Source organism: Alligator mississippiensis, chromosome 12 (assembly GCF_030867095.1).
Source record: "Alligator mississippiensis isolate rAllMis1 chromosome 12, rAllMis1, whole genome shotgun sequence".
NCBI classification, from domain to species: Eukaryota; Metazoa; Chordata; order Crocodylia; family Alligatoridae; genus Alligator; species Alligator mississippiensis.
The window spans coordinates 14174459-14186614 of record NC_081835.1 but is presented as its reverse complement, the minus strand read 5'-3'; the positions used below and the strand labels follow the sequence as shown (position 1 = coordinate 14186614).

Genomic DNA, 12156 nt, shown 5'->3' with positions numbered 1-12156 from the left:
GAGCTGTGAGTGCTAATATATCAAGTACCACTGACTTGTGTATCTTCTTTTAAGAGTCTCCAACATCCAAAATGCCACGGTAAAAGCTAAAATGCTTTTGTTCTTAATAGTACTCACTGAAAATAATGCATATTAAACATTTAGCCCTTTTTCTTTTCTCTTTGCAAATGACTTAGGAAATACCCTAATTTTTTTTTTTGAGAAAGCCCCTGTCACTTCTATTCACTAAATACTCAAAGCACATCCAGAAATAAATCTCTCAATCACAAGAGGGTAAGGATAGGGAATGACAATGTGGAAAAAGGAGAAAAAAATAAATATTTAGGAACAACAGTCACTGAAGAGCATCAAATAACTGAAGAAATCAAGGCAAGGATATACAGTACTAATATATATATAGTCTAGATAAAATAATGGCATCAAGGAAAATCTCAAGTAACCTTAAACTCTAGCTTTATAGTACAATTGTTCAACCTGCCCTTTTATACAGGGGTGAATCCTGGATGCTGACAAAGGAAAATGGAAAAAGGCTGCAAGTGGTTGAAAACAAAGTGCTAAGGAAAATAGTTGGTGCAGTACAAGAAAACAGAATGCGAAGAGACAAATTAATCAAGAACTGTTTGGACTTTTACGAAAGGCCTCATGTCTTGAGCAAAATAAAAACTCAGAGACTGAAATGAATAGGGAACTGATGGTAGAAGGCAAGCGAGGCAGAATTTGGAAGCTGAGGTTAAGGGTATCAGCCCTTGAGGCAGGCCAAGGCAATGATGGGAAGATAACAAAAACTGATCTGGAAGGGACTGGCAAGGATGCAACATGGTGGAAGGATATTGCGCAAGATAGGAGAAGATGAAAGACTGTAGTTAAGTGTAGCCCCCCCCCAAATTCTGTGTGGCTAGAGACAGAGGAATACTCAAGATGAAAAATTTCTATCTTGCAGTTCTTGTATTGCATAGCTGTTCATCTAAGACGTGCTGTATTGTGCATACGCCTTGATTAGTTTTCTGGAAAGAATCCTAATAGATCAGTCATACATTCTGAATATACCTTTTCTAAGTTCTTTTAGATCTATATCAATTTACATGAATGTTTGTTCGACTTTTGAGGTCCGCCAACATTTTTACAAAAGCCTCATGGCTAACTGGAATATTCTGAATAAAAGTCCCCCCCCAGAGAAACCCATGAATGATGGGAAATCAAACTTTTTGCTTGTTTATGCTTAAACAATTATTGTAAAGAAATGCAGCATCAAAAGACTGAGTGAATAACCTTGTGGCCCATTTTCCTCAATTTATTGTTACAACTTTAAATGAAAAATGTCCTGGTTTTGGTTGCTTAATCGAATTTCTTTTCATGGTAGCTAATTTCATGGTTTTTCTTTTCTAGTATCGACTGGAGACCTTTAACGAATCAAGGTTAAGTGAATGGACTTTTGAACCTTTGACTAGTAAGTAACAGCCACATACCCAGTTTGAAATACTACAAACAGGAAATGCTTTTATTTCAGAGTCATGAAGTGGAACTGTTTGCAGAGTGACATTCCTGCTCTGTGAGAGTGCCTCATACCATTTTAAACATCCCCACATTGTGTGTATGAAAGGACAGTGAACCTGAAACAATTCTTTTTTAAATTCTTCATTTTAGCTTGTCTCAAAAGTTCTCAAGGGTGGGCCATTATGTCAAAGGAAGGAGTTGGTACCAAGGGCTTTAAACAAATTCTCCTGAACTTTCACAATGTTCAAACTAAAGCAGAAGGAGCCAAGAAAGCTTGGGGGTAAACTTCTCATACTCCTATTGTGTCAAGTTGGCATAGAAAATATGAGATACAAGTAATACTGTATTATACTATATTATCTATATTATGTGGCATCCAGAATCTCCAAGAAGAATTGGGGACTCAGTTCTTTGCAAATTGCCTCTTCCCTGTTTATAATTTCCGTAGATCTAAATGTCATGAAGCCTGCCATTCTAGCGATCTGAGATTCTCCTATGCCCCTTCATAGAAGTCATATATGAGCAATTCCTAATCTGCAATGCTTTCATCCTTCAGAGCACTCCTGTAATGTTGAAAAGTGTTATTATTTCCATTTTACAGAGAGCCAAGGCACAATAAGGCCCAGGTTCTCAAAAGAACTTAGGCACTTAAATCAATGAGAATGAATCCTTTGACGGTCTGGACCCAAGTGCCTTGACCAAGATCTGGTGGAGGAATATCTTGGGTATTAGTCATTCATTCTTTCCCTCATACTACACCTTCTCATGCTGGACTGTCCTGTACTAGTACATATTGGCCAGAGATGAAAAGTCTGGTTGAGATAAGGGATCTGAACTCTGTCCAATTTTAGGGGAAGGATGGTTGGATCTAGGGTTTGGCTTTGGATTCATCTCTAATATAGTACATATGTTAAACAGTGGAAGTCACCTTGTGACTCTTACAGTAGGGGGAGAAAGAGGTACGCTCAAATTACTGCAAATCAATGACTTTATTTTAATATGTAATTGGAAAATGGAAAGAGTTCATGCATTTTTTCACATTGCCTGGATTAGTGGGCTACAGTACCTTAAGACTTTGGTTTACAAGACAAGATAGTAAACTTAACTTGGTCCTTTAGAGAAACTTTCATGATTACAGTATATGTGACTGCAAAAAAGTAAGAAGAGAGCTTACTTTAAAAAAAGTAAGAAGAGAACTTCAGAATACAATGAGGTCTGTTTTGAAAAGACGAAGTGTAATCATTTTCTAAGAGAAGCTTACTGAAGTGATTGACATGACCTATTGTATGAAGGAACTGAGGGACTTTGAGGATAGTTCCGTGGATGGAACACATTTTTAAACCGACCTAGCTTCATTTTATTTCTATTTTGTGACTTTTTGTGATTTTTATTTTGGAAATAGAAGGTATTATTTCCATTCGAAGAAAGCAGCCTCACTCCATAGTAAAAAAGTGTGAAAAATACTTTTAGTACACGTGAAACAATATAGATTGACAACTTAGAGAGTGACATCCTTTATTTGTCCAGAGAAAAGGTATAGGATGGACAACCTTCTTTTACTCCACTTGAGCAATGTGCATGAATCCAGACTTGAATGGCTCAACTACTCTGGGACCTCAGAAGATCTTGAAGAAGACCCTAAGAAGGTGTAAAATGGAGAAAGTGGGCAGTTCACTCTCCATCCCCATCCTAATCCTTCACAGAAAATACTAACAGAACTATTTAGTTCCTGCCAGTTGTGGTGGTGATTGGTGTGCCAGCGGGAAGAAGATGGAGAAGCCCAGAGTCCTCTTCAGAACCACAGACAGGAAACCAAAATTTGACACAAATTTATACAAGGTCTTCTTCCTATCTAGGTAACTTGGTAGATGGACCACAAAATGGCACTTCTCCTCGGCCATGGGACATTAAAGTTCAGACTCCACCACTGTTTCAGGATGATACAAGAAAGTTTCGAATACCTCACTCTTCTTTAGTTAAGGTAATCCCCTATGGGGCAGTTAAAAATCAAGGACAGAATGCATTATTAATTAGGATACTAGTGCTTAGACGAGCATTTTATGAATCTAATGAGTTATTCATGGTCATAAAAGAGAGCTCTAAAATGTATTTTAGTATTAGAATACAACTTTTCTTTATTGTCACATCTGTACATACACACAATGTTCATGGTTTTATTGAGTTTTAGTAAAACTGGGCAAATCGGTGCAATTGAATTATTTCTAAACTTTTTTTCTTTAGCTACTTTAATTTATTTTTTGCGCCACTATTTATTAGAAGAAATGCTGATATTTTTTTCTATTTCTTTTTTCTATTTCATCTTGACAAAAATTGGCAGAACATTTTCCCAACTTAAAAAAAATATATTATTCATAATAGAATTTGTCCAAAGAGAGGCAGAAAGCTATAGTTAGTTGAATCAGGTAAAATTCTAAAGAAACTATAATAAAAAAGAATCTCAGAATATTCCTTCTCCTCTTCTTTTTGATGTATTCTTTTTTATAAAATAATTTACTATTGATATTTTTTTGAATGGTCCGTTATGGACTTTTTCACTATTATTTGACAGTATGCTATTGTCTCTAAAGTTTAATGTAAAATGATTGCATGTTCCTTTCTTGATGGTCCCTGGTAGCTCTATATATGAACATCATTCTGATTTCAGGCATGCCACAAATGCCATGGTCATGGTAGATACAAATGCAGTGGGTGCCAGGGTGCAGGCTGGGTGAGTAGCAGTTATGGCTTCTTCAAGACAGCATCTCCTCCTCTCCTACCATCCTCTCCTACTTCTCCCACCATCTCTTAATTCCTTTAGTTGGAGGTTTCTTTCACAAGTAATGTAGTGCTATTTTACTTACTATACGCAGAATTTGGGAAGGACATGAGGAGAGATATAAAAGATAGCTTTGTTTTATTCCTAACCCCTACAGTCCAAGGGCCCAAACCTACATTCTTGTTCATTCCAAATTCCCATCAGGAGCTCCATATATTCAGAATCTGCATGGCAAACTTTGAAAGAAAAGAAGCCTATCTGGAAATCCAGCCATGGTGGATAGAGATTTATTACACCCAGAACATTTCCCCTGTGTAGTTGTTACACTGGGTGAGTGTAAAAGCAGAAGTAGTTCTCTTTTCAGTTTGGTTCTTTGTTCCTATGTCTAGATACACAGAAGAGCAAATGACTCAATCTATTCTAACCTATTCAGATTCTACTTTTGAATTCCTGAATGTAAATTAGACGCAAACCCAGCAAAGTATGTGTTTTACTTGGCGTAAGAAGAATCTTACTGAGTTGTTCCCCCTCATGAATTTGGCCTTTTTTTTATATGCTTCTCCACAAAAGCTTGCAGGAACACTCAAAAGAGTTACCATTGTTGTACAGCTAAAGCAATTGTTTAGTTGCATCTACTCTGATTAAACACAGGTGCATCTGCAAAGCAGTTTACTAGTCGTTACTTACATGCACATCTTGCACCTACGTAACATTCATTTAATCTCGGAACACTTGGCCACTTATTTCAGGAGTGAATTTTATCAAGACATCTATAATAGCCCCTTTCATGTGAATGACACTCAAGCTACCCTCCATTCTGTTATTGTGCAAAGGACAAACATAACATATTTTTTTTTTTTGCAGAACCTGACAGAGCAGGGCTATGTTTAGAAAGCATAACAAGACCTTACATGTGAAGTCTCATTTGCATAAATCTGAAACACTGTTGACCTTAGCAGCACGAGGCATATTTTATATCTCTGGTATTTTTAGATGAGGTGCGTTTCTTGCAGTGGAACACGACAGAGGAGAAAGCAGCAAAGGAGGTGTCAGATGTGTTCAGGGACTGGCCGGAAAAGGTAAAATGGGCCCAAAGGTGGATCCACAGTGGGTGTGGTGGCATGGCTGCACCCACTTTGGGACTATGCTATGGGAGCAGTAGCTGCTGACATGTGTCTCAGTCCCCAAGGCAAGTAAGGTCCCCCCTTTCTCTTTTCTCCATGCTAAGAGGCAACTCCCCTCCCCTTGTTTGCTTGCTCCCTGCCTGCTACTGCCACTGTCCCTGGATGACCCAGAGATAGTGGGGATCTCCAGAAATGCTTATGTCCTGCTCTGGCTGGAACTGCAGGGAGCAGATCCTGAGACAGTCCTGCACTGTGGCAGCAGTGGTGATGGGTGGCTTCCCTATCGTTGCCAGATCCCCCCAAGTGTTTCCCAGCAGCCCAGAAGCAGGGACTTAACTGTCACTGCCCCTGAGCCTGAATTCACTCACAGTACTGATGGGGCCCACTGGAGTGGCTCTGGAGCTCCCCTCCATGCAACCTCTAAGGTCAGCCAGGGACAGCAGCAGTGGAGGGGGAGGCAGGGGTGGAACAAGAGGGAAATATAGGTACTGCTGAGCAGTTAGGGGGGAAGGGAGTGGGTGATGAGAGCAGGGGGAGACAGGATCTTACCTGATTCAGGGACTTAAAAAAACAGTCCCTAGCTGCTGCTCCCATGGCATGGCCTACCTGCCTGGGGGGTGGGGGGGAGAGGCAGGGAGGAGGAGGCTGGGAGCAAGGGAGCAACCACCCTTGTAGTGCTGTCTGTACTCCTTCATCTCCCTTCCCAAAAAGTTATCTGCCTATTGATGGACCTATCCATGTTTTACAACCATTGCTCCACAGGCATTGCTTTGCTAAAATAATTGCACCCAGTGAAGAAGAACAGCAAAACCTGAACATTTTCCTTTGTATGCACAACTGCAGATGCTCAAGTGGAATAAGCTAAAATGCTGCCACTGGAATCAGTAGAACTATGCCAGTTTTCACTGGCTGATGATCCATCTCTGGGTATTTTTAGGCCATGTTTGAAGCACATTAGTACCACAACGTTGGGAAGCTTGCACTGGATATAAGTATAAATAGGGGTCTAACCAACTTGAGGTGGTGGCCGGCCAACTTGCTGGGCAGAATGCGGGGCCAGTCACCATTTTCATGGGCTTATTGTGGCTGGAGCCCCACCACACCTCCAATTGGCCAAGGGTCCACAGTGACCCTGCCCCCCTTCTGCTGATTGATGGGTAGGGATGTCTAGTATATGGCCCTGACTCTTAGCACTGACTGGCTGAAAAGGCTGTTTGTTGTGCAGCCCCAACCCTCACTGCTGATTGGTGGAGAGGGGCAGGGCCACATGACAGGTAGGACACCCAGCCCATCTTGCCTACTTGCTTTCATACAAGCAGCCCCATTCGTGCTGGGCTGCGCAGTTGGGAGGACTGCTGGCTCCCACTGGGAAGCCAGCATTTTATTTTTATTAAGTCTTTTTTTCCACCCCTATGGATTTCATGGAGATTTCATGATTTCTGTGAGTTAATCCCTATGTATAACACAAATGCCAGGAGTCTGGGGAATAAACAGGAGGGACTTGTTCTCCTGCAAAATGCAAATAACTATGATGTCATTGGGATAATGGAGACCTGGTGGGACTCCACCCATGACTGGACCACAAGTATAGATGGTTATACCCTGTACAGGATGGATGAAGTGGACGAAAGGGGCGGGGGTGTAGCTGTTTATGTCAAGGAAAGCTACGCATCCCTGCAAGCCGACATTGGCACCCATGGTGGATGACTTGAGATCCTCTGGGTTAAAATCCATGAGGAACACAGCACAGGGGATACTATGGTGGGGGTCTGCTACAGACCCTCTACCCAGAGCCAAGACCTTGACCAGGAGTTCACCGGGGAATTGGCTAAGGCCGCACACTCCCAGTGTATGGTTGTCATGGGAGACTTTAACTACCCAGACATCTCGCGGGAGGAGCTCTTGGCCAAATCCGAGTGGTTGCAAAGCTTTCTCTTGTGTGTGAATGACCTCTATCTGACACAGGAAGTCTATGGGCTGACAAGAGGTAAAGCACTTCTAGACCTCGTGCTGGCAACTGGGGATGACCTAACCAGTGACCTAACAATTGAAGGGAAGCTGGGTGACAGTGACCATGAGCTGATCACCTTTACCATCTGCCGTAAAGCTGGCAAGTCAGTCACTAATACAGAAGTCCTTGACTTCAGGAAAGGTGACTTTGACAAGCTAAGGAGGCTTGTCAGAGAGGCCCTAAAAGGCCACAACCCAATGGAGAGGGAAGTTCAGGATGAGTGGTTGCTCCTCAAGGGAGCAATCCTGGATGCACGAGCAAAGTTCATCCTGTCTTGGAGGAAAGGCAGCAAAAAGGCACAGCAGCCACCTTGGCTCTCCAGGGAACTGGCCGACCTCCTGTGTCTTAAAAGGAAAACCTACAAAGCATGGAGGACTGGAACTGCCACCAAGGAGGAATACTCTGCTCTGGTCTGGACCTGCAGAGAGCAAATCAGGAAAGCCAAGGCTGTGATGGAACTCCAGCTAGCTACAAATATCAAGTATAATAAAAAGTCCTTTTTTAGATGCGGGGAGCCGGAGGAAAAGCAAGGGCAACATTGGACCCCTGCTAAACCAGATGGGGCAACTGACAACCGACGCACAGGAAAAAGCGAACTTGCTAAATGGGTTTTTCATCAGTCCCATGGGACGGCCTTGCCCACTATGGATCAGGGAGGCCCGGGTGAGGGAGATTCTTTGCCCTCCATCGAAGCTGACCTCATGAAGGAACACCTTGACAGGCTAGTCAGCTTCAAGTCAGCTGGCCCTGATGGGTTACACCCAAGGGTACTCAGGGAGCTGATGAGCATCATAGCTCAGCCCCTGGCACGGATCTTTGAGAGCTCTTGGCGCTCTGGTGAAGTGCCCAATGATTGGAAGAGGGCCAATGTCGTGCCTATCTTCAAGAAAGGGAGGAAAGTAGATCCAGCAAACTACAGGCCCATCAGCCTGTCCTCTATCCTGGGGAAGGTCTTGGAAAAGATTATCAAAGAGGCCATCCTTAATAGATTAGCTGAAGGCAATATCCTGAGGGATACCCAGCATGAGTTTGTTGTGGGTAGGTCTTGCTTGACCAATCTCATTTCCTTTTATGACCAGGTGACTTATCACCTGGACAAGGGGGAAGAGATCGACATTGTATAGCTTGACTTTAAAAAAGCCTTCAATCTGGTATCCCACGATCACCTCTTGGCTAAACTGGCTAACTGCAGCCTCGACCTCACCATGATTTGCTGACTAGGGAATTGGCTCCGTGGTAGGACCCAGAGGGTGGTGGTCGATGGGAGCCAATCGTCTTGGTGTGCTGTGACCCGTGGGGTCCCTCAAGGCTCTGTCCTAGGGTCTCTACTATTTAACATCTTCATCAATGATGTGGACATTGGTTGCAGAAGCGGACTGGCCAAGTTTGCCGACGACACCAAGCTCTGGGGTAAAGCATTCACACCTGAGGACAGGAGGGTGATCCAGGCAGATCTGGACAGACTCATGAAATGGGCGGACGAGAACCTGACGGTATTCAACACCGATAAATGAAAGGTTCTCCACCTTGGGAGGAAAAACCTGCAGCATGCTTATAGGTTCAGTAGTGCTACGCTGGTTAGCACTACAGATGAAAGGGACTTGGGGGTCATGGTTGACCACAAGATGAACATGAGCCTGCAATATGATGCTGCAGCTAGTAAAGCAACCAAAACGCTGGCTTGCATCCATAGATACTTCTCAAGCAAATCCCGGGTCATCATTCTCCTGTTGTACTCAGCCTTGGTGAGGCTGCAGCTGGAGTACTGTGTCCAGTTTTGGGCTCCACAATTCAAAAAGGATGTGGAGAAGCTTGAGAGAGTGCAGAGGAGAGCCACGTGCATGATCAGAGGTCAGGAAAACAGACCTTACGATGAGAGGCTGAGAGCCATGGGGCTATTCAGCCTGGAAAAGCTCAGGCTCAGGGGGGATCTGGTGGCCACCTGTAAGTTTATCAGGGGTGCTCATCAGGATCTGGGGGAATGTCTGTTCACCAGAGCGCTCCAAGGGATGACAAGATGTTACGGGCACAAACTCCGCCGCAACCAATTCAGGCTGGACATAAGAAAGAACTTCTTCACTGTCTGAGCTCCCAAGGTTTGGAATAGACTGCAGCCGGAGGCAGTGCAAGCACCCACTTTGACCTTCAAGACACATTTGGATGCTTATCTTGCTGGGATCCTATGATCCCTGCTGACTTCCTGCCCCTGGGGCATGGGGCTGGACTCGATCATCCTCTGGGGTCCCTTCCAGCCCAAATGTCTATGAAATCTATAAGGCCTAGACCCACATGAATATTCCTACTGAAGCCTATAGCTGCCTTTTGTGGGTACAGCTGATGTAGGACAAGGGCCTAAAGGACTTTATTCTCCAAGGCTTACAGTATTCTATTTTACTGACATGAAGATCACTTAAAAGAAAAATCAAATCCTGTTTTATTTTCCCTCTCCCACCACAGGTAAAGAACATGTAGCAGAGTCAGGATTAGCTGGGAGTTGATTTTTTTAACTGCCTGGGAACCCACGTACAATTCAGGGAATAGTAACAATAAAAATGCTCACATGTCAGATGTACTATACTTCCACTATATTGCAAACCTCAAGGGTCCAGATAGTTTGCATCAGCCAGGCGTTCAAAACTCATTATATGGATTTGAAAATGAATGGGATTTATTAAAAATAATACTCTTTTTTTGAAGTGGGGCGGGACTTTTTTGTAGTTAAAATGCCATTACATTTCCTGGATTTTCTCTGTAACCATAGAAAGTTAATTTACCAATGAAAACAAAGATTCTCACAACTCCAAGACCTGAAGCTTTAAGATAGATAACAAATATTTTACAATTTATAATATAGGTAAGAGATTAGGTGACCCTATCAACAAGTTTTAAGCCCTCTATTTAAAAAAAAAAAGGAAGAGAGTGGTGGCTAGCATCCACAATAGGCGGGGGAACCTTCTGGGTCTGTTCCAAAGTCCCTTGTAGTTGGTGCAAACTTTTTAACCAAATTTGGGTTTTGCTTCAGGTCTTATCTGTCTATAGACCATTTGTTCAGCTTTTAAAGCAAGTGCAGCCTGGAGAATTACTGATCCATTGTGTTTTGCTTTGTTTTATTCTTTTCAAAGGTAAAACTTAGTATGTTTAAAATGATCTTTAAGTGACCCAAAAAAAGCTTGTGTTCTAAAACTATAATGTTTATGTGGATCCGTTAAGTTTAAAACAGCAGAGATGTTATTGTGCATTATCAGGACAATAATTTTAAAGCATGGATCCATTGGGGCTAATGATGGCTTGAAGAGCTTTAATGAATCAGTTGTTAACTGCTACTAATCTGGTTGTGTTGATGCAATCAAACTGTGCCATGCATAAGCATATGCCTCCTGCATCTGTTAGAGGCAGAGATAACAGTGTCTTGAAAGTGACACTCAGCCTGCTATAGTTGTAGAGGGAAATTGTTATTATCCTTAATTAGATGCACAAATAAATTCTTTGACTAATTCTGCATTTACAAATAGTCTTTGTTCTGGCATTAGTAATACAGTTTATCCAACAAATATGGTGCATCCCTTGAGTCAGGGAGTAATGAATGAAGCAGCATACTCAACACGCAGAGTTTTGTTAACCCCTTTAGTGGCTTGCAGAAATGCATTAGAAAAGAAATGCACTGAAACAGCAGCTCTAAAATGTGTTAAGAGCTAGGGCTGCCGGCCCTTAGATGCTTAACTGTAACTACTTGAGGCAGAAGGCAGAGAAGAATGGAACCGTAGAAACTAACTGGTTCAGAGAGATGTCAGTTTTCGTAGGCAACAGTCTACTTCACAGGGTTGCCAGCTGTCTAAATTTATGGACAGTTGGTAAAAATTCAGGCTAAAACTGCCTGTCTGTAAAGACCATAGATAAATTTAAGTCCTTCATAAAAACAATCAAGCTTTGGCTGTTTTGTGAAGCTCCCTCTTGGAGAGAAGCTGGGCAGCCAGAGCTCAACTGAAGCGCAGACAGAGCAGAGTGTTGCCACCAAGAGAGTGCAGCACCCTGCAGGAAGCTTTTTCTCAGTGGACTGTAGATCCCTGTAGGCCCCTCCCCCTCTAGTTATGTGCTGCTGCTTCCCATCCTATAATACCGCTGGGTGGCAGACAGGTTTTTTCAGTGGTCTGTGCTGGGATTAGGGAAGTGGGGTTAGTGGGGTAAGGTTTAGGGGTTGCTGGGTAGAGCAGCATGGTATGGAGGAAAGTTGGGGGTGTGGAGTGAGTAGGACCTCAGGGTATAAATCCATTGCTGCAATTGCACAGGGCTGCCAACTTGAGATATTTTTTTTTACTGACGGTAAAAAATGTGTGCCAGTAAAAAAGTTTGTCAGCAAAAAAAAAAAAAAAAAAAAAGAATGCCTGGGATTACTGCTTCACCTAAGGCTATCAATAAATTGGCAATAGCAGTTCTCAATAAAAAGGAATTTAACCATTTCAATTCTTTATGCTTTCCTTCAAAAGGTGCAGCACTTGTTCTGGGCGTGGCAATAAAACCTGTATGACATGCCAAGGAGAGAGAAAGCTCTTGCATTTCAAACAGCTGATAATAACTTGGTAAGTGGAATGGGTAAAACTTAATAGGTTTTTGAATTTATAGTTTGCTTGGCAGTAATGCCTTGAGTCCACGCAATATTAGGGCCCTGCTGTTGAAGAAGGACAAGTAATGACAAATAAAGGACAAATGTTTTGGACAGAGAATAAAAATAGTGAAAACCACTGAAGTCAGTG

General features: G+C 42.6%; 1 protein-coding gene across 6 annotated transcripts in view; it reads left to right on the top strand.

The window, feature by feature from the left end:
- SSUH2 (ssu-2 homolog) overlaps window positions 1-12156 on the top strand; it is an 88722-nt gene that overhangs the window by 16419 nt on the left and 60147 nt on the right. For all 6 annotated transcript variants that reach the window (XM_019499784.2, XM_019499781.2, XM_019499783.2 and 3 more), the window contains exons 5-9: window positions 1387-1447; window positions 3351-3475; window positions 4160-4222; window positions 5264-5349; window positions 11890-11982. In XM_019499784.2, coding sequence (XP_019355329.2) covers window positions 1387-1447; window positions 3351-3475; window positions 4160-4222; window positions 5264-5349; window positions 11890-11982 — 428 coding nt within the window. The remainder of the gene's footprint in view (window positions 1-1386; window positions 1448-3350; window positions 3476-4159; window positions 4223-5263; window positions 5350-11889; window positions 11983-12156) is intronic.